The sequence below is a fragment of the Lonchura striata genome, chromosome 1 (assembly GCF_046129695.1).
Source record: "Lonchura striata isolate bLonStr1 chromosome 1, bLonStr1.mat, whole genome shotgun sequence".
NCBI lineage: Eukaryota > Metazoa > Chordata > Aves > Passeriformes > Estrildidae > Lonchura > Lonchura striata.
In genome coordinates this window covers 5,149,424-5,170,181 of record NC_134603.1, presented here as the reverse complement: position 1 = coordinate 5,170,181, position 20,758 = coordinate 5,149,424, and the positions used below count along the sequence as shown (strand labels likewise).

The 20,758-nt window shown below is 38.5% G+C and overlaps 1 protein-coding gene across 3 annotated transcripts in view; it reads right to left on the bottom strand.

Moving 5' to 3' along the window:
* Positions 1 to 20,758, bottom strand: part of TRAPPC9 (trafficking protein particle complex subunit 9) — a 453,375-nt gene that overhangs the window by 385,769 nt on the left and 46,848 nt on the right. For all 3 annotated transcript variants that reach the window (XM_021532473.3, XM_021532475.2, XM_077781898.1), the window contains 4 exons: positions 15,971 to 16,056; positions 8,660 to 8,786; positions 6,963 to 7,095; positions 5,542 to 5,705 (listed from right to left, as the gene is read on the bottom strand). In XM_021532473.3, the coding sequence (XP_021388148.1) occupies positions 5,542 to 5,705; positions 6,963 to 7,095; positions 8,660 to 8,786; positions 15,971 to 16,056 (510 nt within the window). The remainder of the gene's footprint in view (positions 1 to 5,541; positions 5,706 to 6,962; positions 7,096 to 8,659; positions 8,787 to 15,970; positions 16,057 to 20,758) is intronic.

Genomic DNA, 20,758 nt, shown 5'->3' with positions numbered 1-20,758 from the left:
CTTTCCCCGCCAAATCAATAGTATAGATTTCTTTATAAAAACAAAGACGAGGTAAAAATGAAAAATACTCCCAAAAACTTATTTCCTTAAACTCACCTCCACCTTACCTAATGATATAGCTGGAACTATATCACCATTCTGAGTATTTTCTTCTACTTTCAAGAAAAAAAGTAAGTTAATAACTACGGCAATCTCTAGCCCCTTTTCCTGTTAAGTAAAAATCCAGTATGCTCAAGGAGTATTTCCACTCAGTGTAAACAAAGAATGACATATCCCAAGCAGTGGAGCATCAAACTCTTTCCAAAACATGTTTTCATTAAGTAAGAGATCTATTTGAAGACATTACAAGTGAAAAGACTTTTAAAGTGAGAACAGCTCTTGCAGATACTTTCTAATTAACACCAGTAATTACAACACAAGATCTAAATGCTTGAGCTAAAAGCTAAGCTGTAGATGTGGAGAAACAGCTAATTTATATTTATCTGACACTTGGTTATAGTTTAACAATGTTGACCTTGTTCAGTAATCAGTATTACAGTGAATAATTCTCTGGCTTCAGACCTCTCAGTTCAGAGGAAGGCTGAACTGGGGCAAGCCTGCATTCAGCTCTTTCTCAAGCCCAAAATCTGTGTTTAGCAAACATCTTAAGTTACAAGCAACTGTTATCAAGAGTTGTAAATAGCAACCTGTTTCATTTTATTGGGTACTAAATCACTAAAATCCTAACAAGTATCACATAAAAGCTTACCCAGAAACTAACTTTGGGTCATCCTAGACCAGTCTAAATTTTAAGATTTTAAGGTCTGCCAAAGAAAAAGTCCACACTGACATTTTGCATAGAGAAACTTGATAGAAAAGTCTTCTGAGAACACAAGAACCTCCATTACTTTCAATCCCAAATCCCCTTTTGCTATAGTTTATTTTATGAACTCAAAATAACAATCAGTTCTAAATGCACAGGCATTGGCATTCACACATTTTAACTTCTCCTAGACCTGGTGGACAGAAATGAACCTGCAGGACTTGTGATGCTCTTTGCAATGAGATAACACATTTAGGAAGGAAAGAAGCTACTGCACAGGAGTAATTGTGCTCAGAGCAGAGTGAGAATATGTGAGAGGAACAACTCTGCAGACACCAAAGGTCTGTGGTGGTGAGGGGCAGGAGATGCTCCAGGTGCCAGAGCTGAGATTTCCCTGCATCCCAGGAGAGCCAGGGGAAGGACTCCTCACCCTGAACAGCAGCAGGACCAATGTGTGATGAACTGAGTGCAACCCCCATCCCCCTCTCCCTGTGCCACTGGGGGAGAGGATGGAAAACCTGGGAAAGAGGGAATGGTGGGGGGACGTGTTTTCAAGATATATTTTACTTCTTATTATCCTATCCAATTTTGTTAGCAATAAAATTCAATTAATATTAATAGAACAGGTGAATCTGTTTTGCCTGTGACAGTGATCAGTGGGCGACCACTCCTGGTCCTTAACTCATGAGATTTCCATTGTATTTTCTTCTCCCTGGCCATTTGTGGAGGGGAGTGACAGAGTAGCTTTGATGTCGTCTGGCATCCAGCCAGGGTCAACCCACCTCAATAACCAATTCCAATTTGAAAGAATTTACAAATCTTTCTTCAGCAAAAAAAGGTAAATAAATATAGTCCCGGATATTCACAGAACTTCCTGAACCTCAGAGCAGATTTTTCATTGTGTTCTGGCAGATGTGTTCAAAGGCCATGGGAAGAATGCAGCTGGACAGGTGAACCTCTTTCTCTACATTTAAATTCCTGAAGTCTGTCACTTCTAGGAAAGATGAGTGAGGATTTTGCTTCATCCAGGTTCATTCCATGTGTGTAGCTGGGCTCACCACTTGTGCTAAGATTGCCAAGTGGGCACTTCTCAAGTTTGAAAACACCAGAGTTATATTTGCTCCTCAGTGGATCCAATAGTTGGTTTATCACAGCCTTTGGACTGCACTCCCTTATCTGTGACACAACAAGCCTCTAACAAAAGCTGACTGGAGCCAAAGGGAAAGCATCCAGCTCTGCACAGGTCATCTTTCCAAAAAAAGGATTAAACTGTATGACCCGGTGAGGGACAGTGTAAGGTGACCCAGAGCTGACCCTGGCAGCATGGACATGTGATGTCCAACCTACAGATGCCCCAGCCTGGCTCAGGGGTGCAGTGAGACACTAAAAGCCATGACAGACACGTCTGTTGTGGCAGCATGACAAGTCCCTCTTGCTGATCTGCCTCGGGATCTGCTCCACAACACACGGCTGCTGAAGGACTCAAAACCCTGTGATGTCCTTCATGAACTGCACAGGGGGAGCTGCAAGTTCTTATTTATCTGAGGGCCAGAGCAGAAAACCCAAAAAGCTGCCCCTGATGGTGACAGAAGTGAAGTAAGGGAAGGCAAGTGTGAAAGTCTTACCTCCTGAGTTTCTCATTAACATGCCACCACTCACAATAATGCCACAGAAGTTGGCTTCCTCAAGGACAGTGACTGGCTATAAATCTAGCAACAGTAAAAAAGAGAATTTTGCCATTTACAGCACTCATCTTTGTGCTAAAAGCTGTGGTTCCAGAAACAGAAAGTAGGGAAATGGGTCAGGCAGGCAGCAGCTGCAGGAGATTCACGAGCAACTGCCAAGGCAAAAAGAAGCAAAGGAAATTTGGTGTAACAAAAGATGCCTGAAAGCTTTTTGTGTTTGGCTGGAATTGGCCAAAGCTTCTCATGGGCTCCTGAGCTGACTGGCAAGCTGTGCTCAGGCAAATGAAGGTGACCACCAGCTCTCAAGAAGACCTTGAGCAGTTTGAACAGGCATATTTCAGTGAGGAGTAGCACAGAACAACCAAGAGACAACTTCTTAACACACTATGGACACCTGCACATGCTCTCATCTTGATGTGTAACACCAAGAGTTTGTGTGGCTGTTAGAGATGGTTTAATGTCCTACCCCCACGAGTTCCATGTCTGTACTCACTGACCGAAAGGAGCTGCTGACATTACAAATCTCTGGTTCCCTGTTGGCCACCACAATCCCATCTCACTGGACAGTCAGCCCAGCTCATGCATTTGTATCAATTTAGGGTCATAACTAAAATGGAAGAGAGCCCATGAAAAAAGACAAAGGTCATCCCTAACACAAGAAAGATCTGTTGGAAAAAGTCCTGAGGGGGCCACTAAGGTGATCACAGCACCTCTGCTATGAAGACTGAGAGAGTTTGGGTTGTTCATCCTGGGAAGAGAAGGCTCTGGGTAGGTCTTAAAGCCCTGTCCAGTGTCTAAAGGACTCCAAGAGAGCTGGAGAGGGACTTTGGATAGGTCATGTAGAGATAGAACAAGGGAGAATGGCTTCAAACTGACAGAGGACAAGTTTAGCTTAAGAATTGAGAATAAATTCTTTACTGTGAGGGGGTGGTGAGGCCCTGGCACATGTTTCCCAGAGAACCTGTGACTCCCCCATACCTGGAAGTGCTCAAGGCCAGGCTGGATGGGGTTTTGAGCAATCTGGAATAGTGGAAGGTGTCCCTGCCCATGGGAGGAAAACTGAACGTCCAAGGTCTTTAAGGTCCCTTTCCACCCAAACCATTCAGTGACTGATTCCATGACACTCTGCAACACCTCCATGCAATCACACTTGAAATACCATAATTATTGTATGCTTAATGTGGACTATTAGTTCTAATTAGCCTTTCTCAGTGCTTTACAGTTTCCATAGCACAGTCATTTAAAAAGTCACACTTCAGTTTCTTTTTGTCCTCCAATAACACAGTTCATCTCAAGCATACAGCTCCAAATACAGGGGTGCATTTCACTTCTGTGAGACAATGCAAGAAACTGAACATTCTACTTGACAGGACCCTGGAACACCTTAAGTTCTGCATTCAAAGGAAGGTTAAGATGATTTCCAGAGGTCCCTGCCCCCACAGATATTTCTGATTGCCTGATTCTGGTGGGACAGTTCTCACACTGTCAGAACAAATATCATTCTCAAAACTCACTTCTGTTTTTCTGAGATAGGGATTTAAGTTACATTTTTTTGAGTATGCATGCTTATAGTATCATCAGAATCTATAGTCAGAAACTTTATTTTTTCTGATAATTATCATGCCTAATAACATTAAAGACACTGACACTGTCAGACACAAAGGGTCTTCATTGCAAACATCTTCAACAGAGAAAGAAAATATAGGATGCAGTACAGTTAAAAGTTTTACTGAACTTAGAGGTGAGTATATCAACTATTCTCCTTTTCTCCCACTGTTTTTAACAAAAGTTGTTATGGAGAGATGGTGTTTTAAAGTTGGCATGAGTCTCTTTTTCAGCATTGTGAACCCATTAACTGTGTAATGTTATGTACAAAAATTCTGATTAACATGTGATTTACAGGCCCATATATTCCACCATTTAATACAAAAATTTCTCCACTTCACCTGAGTATTTCTCAGTTTTCACCTGAGTATTTCTCCATTTCACCTTTATTTGGCCTCCCCGTTCCATACATGCAGCCCCTGGCCCATGAGGAGCATGTTGGAATTTCTGCATTAAGAATAGTAAGTCATCATATGTTTAAACTCCTAAAATTATTCCTGGTAACAAGTCTCAGACCAAAACTGTATTTTGAGATGATTGACAACTCCTATTCTCTGAGGTTGTGAAGAAGGGGATACTCTGTTATAAAAAAATCATGAGCTTGAATACTGAAATGAACAGAAATCACAAGGTATCACAGTGAATTTAAATGCTCTGGCACTGACAGAATAAAACCTGCAATAAAATAAGGTATTTCTACTGTCAGTAAAGATTATGCTGCCTGTCACCTGCAGTACTTCTGTTAAGATCATTTCCATAACAATCCCTCAGAGGACAAACCAAAAAAAAAAAATAAAACATCACAAAACAAAAACTGGATTCACCTATCAGACCACTTTTTAATACTAACACGGACAGAGCATTTCAAGAGAATTAAGTGTACTCAGGGGATGTGCTGTATTTCATCCAGAGCTTCAATTATTCTTTTAACTCACAATAGCTTATTTTATTTATTGCCTTGTCTTTTAAAGTCTTCTCTCCATTTTTTTTTTCTTACTGCTCACTGAGTAAGATAGAAACAGGCTTATTTACTTCCACTCCCTCAAGTAGGACAACATTACTGCTAATAGTAATTTATTTAATGAACTAATCAGCATATTTAGACATAAGGAGAAAATAATTTAGATCCAAGATTCTTCCTCTTTACCAGTAATTGCCTCAGAATTTTTCCCCAAGTAACACTGCAATTAAATCTAGATTTTTAAAAAGCAGGTGACCCTTTAACACAGAGATGGTTCTACAATTTCCTTCATCTTTCTACATTTCCTTACATTCTCTTTCATTTCTATATTCCTACAATAAAAATAAAATAAAAATATTATTTGAATTATTTCAGCTCTGTAATGGAGACTATGATATTTATTCTAAACTGACCTAAAAGAAGTATAACACAAATAATCTCCCTTTTAATAAAGAAGTCAGCATGATTATTTCCATTAGCATACACACCCTTAGTGTTGACTGTTTTTGCTGTCACCTCCAGTTTCTCCAAAGGTTCTGTCCCAATATTTTCTAATTTAATGATGAGCTGCTGGGCCTCTCCATTGTACAGCTGGACAGACACATTAGTGGAGATTTCATCCCCTGAAGAAGGCTGAAGTGTATGAGCAGACCTACAAAATGTGACAAACAAATAATGATGATGAAAACGTTAAAAGCCTGTCCTGGTTACTCCAATCACTATTCTTGGAACTCGCAGAAACTACTGCTGAAGACACTAAATAACGTTTTCCATTCTAATTTTTAGAACAATCGAGGACAAAAATTAATAATTTATGCATAAGACAAGTCAGATTTCAAGCAATATAGAATACATATTCTAACTCTGAAAGCTTGCTAAGCTACCTGCAAAAACTGTAAGGAAGGGGAAATGAAACCAAAAACCAAGAGCAGGTCACTACAATGAGCAGATTTAGTGGACAGGGCAGGGATAAACCTCACAGCAGAGGGTCCTGGGAAAAATTCCCAGTGTGAAAAGTGAAACAGTGACTAGAGGTGAACCCTCTGGAGCATGAATGAGGGAAGGAGGTTGCAGAACAAGACAGATGGGCAGAGCTTCCATTCCTGACTGTACTTCCTGTGCTAATGCAGAGTGGTCAGAAGGAATCAAGGACAGAAGTTACTGAGATTAATGACCAATAATTCCACTTCTTTTTGCAGGTATTCCTGCCATCCTTCCCTTTCACCCTGTCCTTCCTTACCACAAGACAAGCAGCCTCCACAAACAGGAGCAGATTTCAGTCTTTCAGAACAGATCTGTGACAAGGACTTCAACCAAGTGTTTTTTGATCATTCAGAATGTACTGTCATGTACTGTTAGCATTTCAGGGCTCTGAAATTTGAGCATGTGGAGTGAAAGGGAAGAAGGAATTTCTTTTTCCCCCCCTCATATTGAGACAAAAGTATAATGGAATTGCATGCTAAAAAGCAAAACAAATTATGTTTTCAGTTACTGTATAAAGGTACATGTACCTATTAGTGATTCTTTTTCTGTATATTTTTCTCTCTTATTTTTTTCCTTTCTTCTGTGATAATTGAGCTGAATTAAAAGTCATGCCTGGACTGGATTGTTAAGATATAAACAGTGAATTCTCGGCTTGATACATCCTTCTTTGCCCAAAACCAAAGTTTTGACCACAAAAAAAAAAAAAATTGCAAAATTATTTCTGCATATTTCTGTGAAATTCCATGGTTTCAAGCAGTAAAACAAAAACTTCAGATTTGCATTCTGAAACAAATAATGCAGATTTAGATTATGTCCTGTTTTACTTAAGCATTGATTATACACTCAGGTAAAAGAGCCTTAATTCAGCATGTGACTAACACTTAAATATGACAAAATAAAATCATAATTTAATTTAATTTTTCACCTTGGAAGGGAGGTGCTGATCTGCAGCCTTGGCAAAGCTGGAATGACTTCAACAGTGCAGCCATTGGTCTTCACTCCTGGCAGATTGTCCAGAAGGCAATCACTGAAGACACCAAAAACTGAAGTATGATAACCTGAGTTTTAGAAGAAAACACCAGTTATGTTGTGAACTGTTCTGTTTTCTGGCAGGTCTAAAAGTACTAAGTCTCCTGGCCAGATCTTGTCAATCTACCTGCTACCCAAATCACTACCTTCTCCACAGGAAATTCTTCTCAGGACACATAGTAAGTACAGGACTTTCAAACCCCTGAAATAACAACATTAATAACTACCTGACAATGTACAAACACATGGTCACATCTGCATCTGTGGCATGTAAAATAAAAGAAATTGCAAAGAGCCTCTGATTTCTACAATGCATTACAGTGACTTCTGCAGAATTCTTTAGAAGACCAACATCACAAGTCACAGTACGGACACCATTTTATACCTGTCACCAAATTCCCTGGGGCACATAAAATATGTCAACCTTCACCATATATTCCCTGTTTCCTCAGAAAAATGTTTATGGGAAAGAATCTCAACTACATCTAGAAGGATAGAAGAATCCTAAAGGAAATTATTAATGGAAAAAATATGCATGCATAAACACAAACACCTGCCATGAAAGACCACAGCTTCTGAAAGTTCAATTTAGTGGAAAAATATCTCTCCACTGATTCCTTACCAGGCAATATTTGTGAGTTATATCTGAAGGAAAATTTGATACATTGACATACAAAAAGCTGCCAAGTACAGAAATCAACTCCTGTACTTGCAATACATTTTTAGTATGTGGAACTCAAAAGGAGACAACTACAGTACAAATGTTCTGAGTGCTTTGATGCTATTCTGTATTTACCAAAATAGTTTCTGAGAAAAAAAAAATCACATGAAAAATTGTTTTATGAGCAGACACAAAAGCATTTAAGAAACACTCAGTGAGAACAGAGTGTCTTCAAGTTCAAAGCCATCTTCTTTTAGTGCTTAGCTTTACTAAAATGGTTCTTATCCTGTATCCTAACTTTGCATTCCAGGAAGACATATTTAAAAATCTGATTTGGTAAGATGATTCACTCCTACTACATGTAGAATCCATCCTCTCCACATATGCCTCCTTCTCTAGGTCTGCTAGCCTTTTGTAAAAGCTCTTTAATTTTCTTTCTTACTACAAATAGTTTTATTTAGGCTTATGAATGAAATGATATCTTGACTGCAGCAGGCCATACACCCAGGCTAAATTGTTTCCACGGAAGCAATCTGGAAAAATTTCTGTAATCTTACACAAACACGATTAATTAAGGGAAAAAAAAACCCTGCAAGATTATCTCCTGCATTCTTAAGAAAAAAGTTCAAGTAATCCTCCTCAGAAGCTTTCCAAATGAAAGCATTAATAAAGGGGAGCTGGAGTTCATTATCCTCTTCCTCTCACACATGAGATACTCCAAGAATGTGCTTGTTACTGCAGCCAAGTGATTCATCAGGCTGTTTTTAATGAAGCCTGGTACAGGGAACAGATCCCCTGCATTCCTTTTTTCTTTTACTTGCTGAGGAGAATTCAGATTGGTGAACACACACATGGCAAACAAAGCCATGCAACCCACAGGGGTGTAAAGCTCAGGTTGTTCTGCCAACAAGGAGTGAGAGTCAATCCCTTACCATTGACAGTGATCTGCCCTGTGGTTTGGGGAACACCAACCAGAGTCACGGGATAGAGCCCAGATTCTGCAGGGAGGGAAAGGGCAGCAGGGAGAGATTCAAATTCTACTCCAGCTGTCAAGAGACCCTGAAAAAACACATTACACAGATAAATCCATTTATGATATACACTTACATTTTTATGCTACATTCTTATATTTTATTCCCATGCATTACATCAGCCAAACCTTTATGATTTATTCCCATTTACTCATAGCAGTTATTCTGGGGTTTGAGTTGCAGTGACTGCAGTGTGCAGCCAGAATTACAGCAGGATTTGTATTCAGCATGGAAACGTGTTCCAGGAACTGAGCTGGGAATGACGTATGAAAAACTAATAAAAATTGACACCAAAGCACAGTAAAAAAAATCACAGATATCATCTGCATGGTGCTGTTTTGTACCTACATTTAATTGTACCTGTGACTTTAACTTGAATATTTGATAGTGCAAGTCAAACATCAATCACAGATCTTGCTTAGGTTTAATTATATGCCCAAAATATGTTTTCTAAAAGGAAAAAAAAAAGTATTTACAGATAACAGGGCAAGTCTAGCTTAACCATCCAACCTAAACATTTCAGTGAGTTGGAATAATGCATTCATTTTGCTGAACTGATCCTCTCAAGCCTAAATGCCTGCAGTTACTCCCTTAGTGTCACAGAAATCTTTTAGCATTCTAAATTTAAAACATGGGACAAAATGAGAAATGAGGCAGAAAAAAAATCACTGAAGAAATTTCTGAACACAGCATTACTGTTCTTAGTAGACTGGGAGTTTTCTTTAAGCTTGGCTAATGAATTGAAGATGCTTGAGCATAGAATGTGCTATAAAAAGTAAAATTGATTTTGAAAAGCATATAAATCCAAGTTACCCATTGTTTTTTCTATACATGTATTTATTTTTATTTTTGAATAAAGATGCTACAAAGACCTCCATCAATAAAAGCAGTAAGCAGAGCTGCATTAAATCTCAACTCTTGTGTGTATGTTTAATGAGAACTGAGAATGCTGTTAAAGAGGAACATATTTTTGTGAAGAGAGATAAAAAACTGATGGCTTGAGCCACAAAAAAACACATAACACTCCCAAAAATCTGTAAAATCTTTGTTCTAGCAATTACTTCTTCATGGACTTGACACTCTTGAGACAGCATCTAATACAGCCAAAGCTACTCTGGCTTTGTGGTAAGCTGCATTAGAGAACTCTGTCCTTGAGACTGCACAAAATTCCATTTCACCATTGTACTTGAGTTGTAAGTAAATACTCTGTCACACCCTCATTTCTACTGAATTTTTATTTTCCTCCCATTTCACATACATATTTCAGCCGTCAGAAACCATCCACAAAAACACAAGTAAAACCTAACTTTGTCTTTCTAAATATTCACTACCCAGTGTATCAGAGTATTGAGCCTCTTTGATTCCCACATTAATCCTTCCAGTGGGATTCACCCCACAGAAATGGGATGAACATTCTCTCTTTAATACTGATGTAGCCTCAATTTTCACCACAATTCTGCTGGTTTTGCTTTGGCTGAAGTAAACCTTAGAACACAAACAAAAACTGACCAAAACACGCTTCACAACTCACTTTTAAAATTGGTACAGAAGGCTTTTAAACTTTATTTTAGTCTCAAAACCAATGATGTATCACTTGGCCTAATATTCAAATCTATTTGAATTATTCAGGTTTCATCTCATCTAAAAACTTTCATCCAAGGACTTCAAGTCCTGCAAAATCAGTGATAAAAACCCCACAAACCCTCCAGTGTCTTGTTTACTACCAGCTGTAGCAAATGTAAATAAAAAAACTGACAGGGACCCCTAAATATTCTCTAGCATGTACTGCAAACTTTGAAAACAAAGGGATTTTTTAGAGAACAAACAGAATGCAAATGCCAAAACACCTGCACTGAGCACACACTATGCCTGGACTAGAAATTGAAGAGCTCCAAGTGCACTAATACAAAAACATGAAAGCACCAGTCTATTCCCCCACTTTCAGAGTTCTACTGTTCAGTAAAACTTCAAAGTTTTGAAAAGTAAAGACATTAAGAAAGCATTAAAATTAATCTAAATGGGGGAAAAAATCGATATAAAAATCATCTAGACTTCAGATTTCCAGATATAAATTGAAATCAAGATATTTACCCTTAATACTTAGGCCACACAAGTGAGTTTTAAAAGACAGTGACATATCTTAGAATGTCTGAAAGATGATTTCAAGAGCACAATTTGCTGAATTGCACAATTCTGCAATATTTGCCCAACATTGCCCTCTGGTGCCTGAAATTTTGCAGTTTAACAGTGAAAACCTAATAAAGGCTCAAGTACTCTCACACCCATTAACTACAAAATTTCAGCCACACCACCAAAAGTAGGGAAATGTGTTTGATTTCTTTTCCTTAGAGTTAGTATTACATTATTTCAAGTAGTAATATTTACTAATCATTTTGCCTCCACTTGGTAATCATTTCTCTTTCTGACCCTATAGAAAAAGACCATCCAAATCCAAGGTTTCCTCTAGGGAATGTATGAGTCATGTATACACAAAAAAATGTTTACATTATTTGTATTCTTATAAAACAATTTAAATTGTCTTAGAGAGAATGTATGCATGTTTTTATCACAGCATGTCTTTCAATCACTTCAAATCTCATTTTAGTTTTAGAGGAACAAAACCACTTGCATGTAAATGGCAGCATTTGGGGATGCTGTTAAAATAACATGAGTATGTAACTGCTTTTTTTAGGCTTTACTTACCAATCCCAAAATGCAATCATTCTTTTTTTAAAGTAACGCGACCTTCAAAGTTAGTTTCCATGCTGAACATACTTGTATACCATGTTGTCAAATACTTTACACAAAAACTGTCAAATATTTATTTTAAAGAAAATTTTCCCTACTATTTCTAATATGGTAATTTGAGGCAGACCTAGAAAAACACCAAACAGAGTCATTTTTATTCTTTTTCCCCTTTCACCTTTCTGTGTACATTCTTGACTAATACAGTCTCCACTAAATGTAGTGTAGCAGTAATTAAATATTCTCTCAAGACAGCAGAAGCAGCAAAAGATGTGAACTCAGGAAAGAGCAGTTCATGGAAACAATTCAAACCATCATAAGCAAAGTTGTGGGGTTGATCATACACTCAGATTTACCAAAATTTTAGATGCTCTTTTTAAACATCAACATAGAGCTCTTGACTAATAGCACAATTTAAAGCATCATTAATCAAAATACCACACCTGATTGTGTTCAAATAAATACAGGTCCCAAACAGAAGGAGAACCACAGAACAAATACTTAATTCTTGAATAATAATTAAGTATTATAAATTATAACATTCCCGTGGGTTAGGCGGTAGCTTTTTTTTTTTCTTGATATTTATTTATTAAATACAGTTTACACTGTTTGTAAATCTTGTAGCTTTCTTGGAACCATGGCTGTATTTTCCACAGCAAGAGCAGAGAAAATGCTTTCCCTCAATACATAACATTACCTCAAAATGCCTCAGGTTTGGTTTTTTTGTTTTGTTTTTGTTTTTTGGGGTTTTTTTTTGCTTTTAATAGGAAACTTGATTAAAAAAAATATGAAAAAGCAGTTAAAATCTTAGAGAACATAACATTTTGCACTGCATCTTCATGTGCATTTTAGCAGTTGATCTCCCCAGATTGTACTGTTAACTGCTTTTTGCATTTGTCTCAAGATACAAAACAAATCCACTGGAGATTTCCCAGAGCTTTTTTGGATTTTTTTGAAGGCCTGAAACGTGAAGATCATATTTTCCTGCACAGAAAACTGCAGTAATGGCAGTAACTGCAGAACAGACTGCACAAGGGCTGGAGACCATCACTCACAGACCTGAACAAGGCCATTCAGAAATCAACACTCCTGGCAGAAAAGGGGAAGTGGTGGCACAAATGCACAGCTGAGCATCCCATCTCCAGGTGGATGTCCCCCAGCACCAGCCTGGCAGGAATATTCTGTCTAACCCATCACAGCCAGTTGTGGTTGGGCTCATTTTTATCTCTCATTCTGCTGATTTGAAGTACTTGCTGAGTTTTATTAAAGCATTTGCTCTGATCAACCCCAAGATCTCTCCTATTCCACTTTATTGACTCACATAATTGTGGGAGCTAATCAATACCATGCTCCATGATTGAATTATTTGTCATTTTACAAACACTACTGCACTTTCCATTGGAGCAGCTTTCTGACTACATGGACAAAATAGAAACATGAAATAGAAAAAGAAAATGAACACAGAAATGGGGCAGGAATGAATAATAGGTACCTAATTAGAGTCCCAAATTAGGACTATTCATGGCAGGAAATTAACAGTAAAAACAACAAAAATGGGCCAAGATCCTTGAGAACAATAAAATAAAATAACAAAGAAAATCAATGTTCAGGGTTTATCATCAGAGCAACACTAATCAAAGTCTTGTGTCCACAGTCTCACATCAAGCCTAGAAATTCAATGCCTTTTACTTAAGCACACCTCAATTAACCTACATGGACTCAGCATTAATACTTCAATTAATGAAAAAGCTCTGGAAGCCTTTCCATGGAGAATCATTCTCCTTAAAAACCTGTGCTCAATGCTAACTTGTTTACCATCACAAGAGTAAATCAACAAAAAGAAAGACACAGTAGGAAAAGTACCATGGCAAAATCTTGGATTTCATTTAACTCAAGAAATGAGTAATTTATCAGAACAACAAATCTAAATTGAGGGACGGGGGAAAATTTAAAAAAATAAATAAGACTGTAGATTTCAGTACAGTTATATATTGGTGAATGGTGGAGAATGGAAAGGACAAAGAAAAATTAAACCAAGCAATGGACAGCTCAAAGATGATTGGAAACAAGCCTGGATGATCTTGCAAAGGTGAGGTGCTGAGTCAGGCAGGAGGAAAAAAGTTGTGGGGAAGACAATTTGAAACTGCCACTAAACGACAGAAAAGGATACACTTGCTATGAAACTAAATCTGTGAAACTAAATAATCTGAAGGAATGTGATACCTGATAAGAAATCAGACAAGAAAAGGGTATAGGAACTGCAGGCATGAGTACATGTTAATAATAAAACACACCACTTTAAAATATTAACCAGCACTCTGAATTATTAAAATGAAAACAGAAGAGTTTATTCTTATGATAAAGTAATGCCTATTTCCACATTCCACAAAGTTCACAGATGAGACTGGAAAATCAACAACTTAGTTTGGAAAGAAATTGTAGAGGTCATCTTGTTTAGCCCAGTGCTCAAAACAGGAGTAATTTTGGTGATCGTTTAAGTTTTTCATACCCTGTTCACTCAAGTTCTGAAGATTTCTAAAGATGGAGGTGTCAGGTTCTCTCTGGACAAGAAGCCCCAGTGTATGATCCCCTTGTGCTTGGGAAAAGGGAGTTTTTATTAGGGAGGGAGGTTTCCCATGGCTGGAGCTCATTCCCTGATTCTCATCCTCAGCTGGGAACCTCTGGATGAGCCCAACTCTGATTTTGCTGCACTTTCCCATTTTGGGATTGAGCAGAGCAGTAGGAATTACCCCGATATTCCTCTCCTCTACAGGCTGAACAGATGTCAGTGGTTTTGTCATTTCGGGACTTCCAAACTGGCCTCAGCTCCAAAAGAAATTGTCTCTAAAATTCCAAATCAAGGGGAAGAAGCACTTTCCTCAACTTGCTACAGTCTTGATAAAGATACAAATCCACCAAAATCAACTAATTTCTCCAAGTGAACACATTAGTGAGGAGCAGAATTTCTCAAAGCACTGACTAGAGTTACATTAATCAATGATTTGCATCTAGTTGGCAAATTAATTCCTCTTGTGCTTTCCAGTGGAACTGGAATTCATTGTTAATTCCAAGACAGAACTTTATCATGAGAACAGTAAAGAGAAGCATTGGTGCTACTACAATTAATTTGCTCTGGGAATGGATGTCGTGAAGATCTACACAAATAACTGCATGTAAGCACTCAGAAGGAATTTCCTCATTAAGAAATTTTCCAAGTTTTTTAAATATATAACATCATTATTTACACAATACAAATCAGACTGTCACTCAAAATGTTCTTAATCAATTAATTCCTACAGAGACTCTTCTGATGTGCAGCTTTACAACTACTTTTTCTATTAATCCCTAAAAAATTTGAATACTTCTGTGAAGGTGATTGAAAATGCTGCTGGAGAAAGCAGCATGTTAGCTTCCAAGGATTAACTTTATTGTGCTATAAAAACAAAATCTTTGGGCATGTTCACTTCCCATGGAAAACCACTTTATTATATGTGGTTTATTATCAGTAATTTAGGTCAACTTGTTTGACTAGACACTGCAGTAGACATATCAATAAAAACAAAACCCAAACAAAAATCATGAGCAAATAAATGTACACTGATTCAATTACCTTGACAGAACAAAGGGCTCTAAGAGATGTGATTTATATTTAAAGCAATACTAAAGGTAAAAATATTTAACGTAAAGGAAAACACAGGATTAGGACTGAGTGGATATTAAGTTGGTCTGGTAGTTACAGAACTTTTAACCTTTAAATGGGTAACAATTTTTTTACATCCTGTTAGCTGGAATAAAGAAAGGGAAAAAAACCCCACTATTTCCTTTTTTTCAGGATGCACTGCAAGCAGCCAGCTTAAGTAGTAGAGAACTTGGGCTTGATCCTTCCAATCTCACATATTTCTCCAGTGGTTTGGCCATTTTTTCATTTTTTTTCACTCCCTTCTGATCATCTGATTAGAGTGTTTTCAAATAACAAAAATCACTGGGAACAACAGATCCATGAGCTGAAGTTTTTATTAAAACCCAAGGCTTCTCATATCTAACTATTTTAGTTCATCATTTTTTTAAACTGTGGTCAGAATGAGAATTTGAAAAGCAAGGATGAATGTGGACTTTTAAACAACAGTAACAAGTGTACAATAATTATTATGTTTCAGGTATAATTATTAGTTGAAAATTAGTCTATGTAAATCATGTAGCAGGAGTTTTACTCAATGCAGAAATGTACAGAACTGATTTATGGGTCAGTGCCAGTAAAGTATTTAAAGATCCTGAGTTGCAGAGATTTTTCTTTTCAATACCTCATCACCAAAAATATAAGACAATTGATAACACCACATCGTTAAACTGAGGTTATGCTGGCTTAAACCATCTTTAAAGAATATTTATACAAAAACATGTTTGAAAGTCTAAATGAGATTCTTCTTCAGAAAATAGCAGAAAGAGAAGATTTAGAAAGATGCATACCATGTTTTCTACTCGGAGCTCAAAAGGCATAGGGTTGTACACCATCAGCTGGACTTCACACACATCTCCCTGGACCCACTGGAAGTCTGCAAGGAATAATCACAGAATTAAGGCAGGAATTACCTAATCACAGGGTTATAAATAAACAGCACCAGCTGAGCTGTCACATTGCTATAATGCTTAATATCTCTCTGTAATCTCCACAGCCCAAGTCCTACTCAAGAGCATTGTGTGACACCAGCTGTAAATCCCAGGCAAAGCAATGGGTGAAGAGACTGGAAACATTCATTAACACAACAACAGTGCTCTAAAGACCCAGTGCTTCATTGGCAAAAATAACTCAGGCATCAATTCAAAACACTACTTCAACACATCCTTCATGTTCAACATTTAAAGGTTTCCATACTTGGAGTTATGTAGAGTACACATGGCCTTGATATTAGAGACCTGGAGAAGAATCAACCAGGTAAGAAATGAACACAACTGGAAGAAGAAAATCACAAGTCTTCATACAGGCACAGCTGATTATATGGAGTAAATAGACAGTGAAGTAAAGTGGGCCAGGTAAAAAGATGTACTGCAGTTTATATCTTAGCACAAGGGAGGCCAACTTTAAAGATACTTCACTCTGCCAATTTTAATATTTTTTGAGTTTTATAATTTAAGCAGGTAATGTTGGACTAGTGGAAGGTGTCTCTGCCCATGGCAAGGGAGGTTGGAACTGGATGATCTTTAAGGTCCCTTCCAACCCAAACCATTCTGTAATTCTATGGTTCTGTAGGAGATTATGGAGAACAGCAGCAGAGATGCAAATTCTGAGTAATTGTTCAATGCAAAAATTCTTTTATATCAGCACTTCATAACCTTTTCAACCCTCAAGCTCCTGTTTACATTCCAAATTTCTCACAGTGAACCACATACACCTGAATTCAGATTCTGAATGTGGCAAGATTCTCCCTGCAAGCTGAGGATCTGCAGTCCAAGTAAACAAAAGGTGGCTTAATTACATTTGTTAAATAAATCATGATTATAAGCTAAATTAGAGCATACATAGATTAGTTCTTACTAGTTTACCCAATGATTTTAACATACATTGCTAACAGTTTTTTACTAGGATATTAGGAAATGTCCAGTAAAAAACCTGGATAATCAATACTAAGACTTTAATGCACAGTTGAAGCAATCTGTACTCTAATTGTACATTCACAATCATTTACTTTCTGATTACATTTTGCAGGCAATATTAGAGAGCTCAAGGGAGATGTACTTAATGTAAATGTTTAACTCAAATTAATGCTAGTGGAAATTAAACACATACATTCACAGATGTTAATGGGTTATATTACTGTGAAACCTGAAAAGCAAAACTGTTGATTAAAACAAAACATTCAAATTCACTGTGGTATGAGATGTTCTCTGCATTTTATATTTAATTGTTTATTAGTGTCCATGATGTCTTGTGCATTCTGTAGCCTCCAAAACAGCCTGCACGGGTACAGAGTTAACCATTGTGGTTTACTACAGCAACAGAGGCACCTGCAGTAGCACAGCAGCACTGCAGTCCTGATCTCCACATTCTATCACCACTGAGGGATGTCTGTTCTGAGCCCAACAGGGCCCTCCAGGCCCAGGATTCATCCCACCATGATTCAGGTATGCCAATGATGTCAAACCTCTGGGACTGGGCCAAAGCTTCCAGCTGGTGTTTGTTCCTCATGCTGTGGGCATCAGGGTAGAAACATTTCAGGTGTGGTACCTTGTGGCCAACTCCTGGTGAAGCAGATTGAGGGATCCCATCAGGATCCTCAAGGCTTGGCACAAAATCCCATTGCTTATCACTGGGGAGCCTGGTTTTCTCCCTTTCCCCTTTCCAAACTAGTTCAAAACTCTGTTACCAAGCCCCATTGCTCCTGTGCTGGAACTCCTTTTCCCATCCAAGAAAGGCTCATCCCATTAGGTGTCAGCAGGCCAAGTGTTGATAGATCATCCCATGATCAAAAAGCCCACATTTTTTCCGTTTACACCAACCTTGGAGCCACGCATCAATGGAGCTGCCTGTTCCTATCAACGCTATTCCTTGCTTCTGGAAAGATCAAGGAAATCACTCCCTGTGCTCCTGATCCCCCCACCAACTGTCCCAGGGCCTTGAAGTCTCTTTTGATTGGCCTCAGACTACTCTTTGTCGTTTTGTTGCTGCCAGTCGGAAAAACCAATAGCAGACAGTAATCAGAGGGTCTTTCTAGACTTGAATTTTCCAGTGATGTCCCTTTCCTGAGCCCCTGGGAGACAGCAGACCTCCCCTGAGTTGGGCAGGTCTGCACATGGGGCCCTCTGCTCCCCTTGGAAGGGAGGGAGTCTCCAATGAGGACAACACTTCTACTGCTAACAGAGGAGGTTGTCATGCAGAGTTTGGGGGACCTTGCTTTAGGAGGTCCCTCTGCCCCAGAAGAACCCTCAGCCACCTCTTCAGTTGTTTGGCCTTCTCATTCCAGAATCTCACCCCTGTTGTAGAAGGTGCAAGTCCTACTTGTCACATTCTGAGGAGGAGGAGGAGGAGGAGGAACCTTCCTCCTGTTACGTGCAGTGACCTGGTTCCATCCTTCCCCTGTAACAGTCCCCTGACTGACAATCCCTCCACTCATCACCCTGCTGGGTTCTGAGTCCATCTGCTCTGGTTCTGAGTCCATCAGCTCTGGGCTCTGAGTCCATCTGCTCTAGTTCTGAGTCCGTCTGCTCTGGGTTCCGAGTCCATCTGCTTTGGGCTCTGAGTCCATCTGCTTTGGGCTCTGAGTCCATCTGCTTTGGTTCTGAGTCCATCAGCTCTGGGTTCTGAGTCCATCTGCTTTGGGCTCTGAGTCCATCTGCTTTGGGCTCTGAGTCCATAAGCTCTGGGTTCTGAGTCCATCAGCTCTGGGTTCTGAGTCCATCAGCTTTGGGCTCTGAGTCCATCTGCTTTGGGCTCTGAGTCCATCTGCTTCTCCACTGCAGAGACAGAGAGGTGACCACTCAACTCCACCCTGGGCTTGAGGCACAGCTGTGCCCAGTTCTGGTCCCACAGCTGGCAGGGACACAGACAGACTGGAGAGGATCCCAAGCACCACAAAGGTGATCAAGGACAGGCAAGGAAGGAGTAAAGGAGTGAAATATCCTCTCTGGGGTGAAGAGAAGGTTCAGGGGCAATATCATCACAGTATTCCAGAACTTCAAGGACTGCATAAAGAGGACAGAAGTCCTTTCCTCATAAGGAGCCACAGGAAGAAGACCAAGGGTGATAGACACCAGTTGGACTGAAAGAAGTTTTAATTTCTTACTTTTTTTTTGGTTTTGTTTCAGTAAGAACAGTGATTCAGTGGAACAACCTCCCCAGAGACATGGTGGAGTCTGAATCAATGGAAGTTTTTGAGATGAGTTTGAAATCCCCTGTGAAAAATGTGGGCAATGCTACAGAATTGCTCCCTTAGGGGAAAAGGTTTTGAAAGAAAAGGTAAAATGAGCTGTATTTGTATCAGCTAATACAGGTATGACAGAGCTGTTGGACTTACTAACACAACTATATTATATATTCTTCCTGCTTTAGACTATCAGCACTCAAAACCAACAAAACACTTCATGTCAAAAATCAGTAGGTTTATTTTTTATGACTAGCATGCTATTAAAGCAATTTAACTACAATATAATTATCCCTGTTATTGTTTCCAATCAGAAAAGCTTATCAAGTTGAAGGCTGAAAACATTTCAAGACTTTCTAAATGGGTTTTGTTTCCCTTTGGTTTGTCAGCAGTGCTTGATTTCCTTTGCTGTAAAATAATAATTTAACCAAAATATGGAGTACTATCTCCATGTAAGAAAAACAGTTCATTTGTTATTGTTGTTTTTAATTAATGTTAAACACATGCTATTAAAATACTCTCATTAATTTTGAAGTTAATAAATTTCTCAGCTTCTTTCAAAGGAAGTATCTGCTTTTATTTTGTATTTTCTTTTGTTCATTAAACTTTGAAACATTAGAGGCTTTTAGCAGTGACTGCAATGTTTATATACTTCAAAAGACAAACACTGTACAGGATCAGAAGCAATCAGACATCTCCTTAGGCTAAATAAAATCCTAAAAGAAGAATGTTCACTGTAAAATGTAAATCTCCCACACAAAGCACTGAAACAAATCCTAACCAGTTAAAAAATGCAGGTTCCTTTTGTATGCATCAAGGAATCAGAATACTGCTTTATACAATTATGTGACAAAACTGGGAATAAGATTTTATTTAAATGAAGAAAACATGACACAGTATAGCTAAGAGATTAAATGTTGAAAAATTAATAGTACTTAAATTTTCAATAAATTATTAAGAGAAATCAAGAGAGCACTTCAAGATGTTCCCCTACATGCACATTTTTTCAATTTATCCTTTAACTAATTCGTCTTAATCTTTTTATCATTTCTTATCCTTTCTGTTTTGAAATTGAAGCAGTGCTGCAGCAAAGTCACACTGAGCCAAGTGCATCCGAACTGCCAGACCATCGTCCCTGCCTCTGCATCCCAACTGCTCCTGCTGCAGCTATTTACTGAAAATACACATCACCATAAACCCAACTGGAAAATGTGCATGTTCTTCTCAGGGTGAGGGATTTCACCTTACTCATAATCAGTGTCCTCAGCAGGGGCACAACCCATTTTTGTGGGAAAGAGGAAACCACAGAGATTCTTGGAGAGCTGGCCCTGCAGGCAGGCACAGCCCAGTGAACAAGGAGCCAAGTTAAAGCACCCTGCAAGTTTCTGAAGTTTTTACA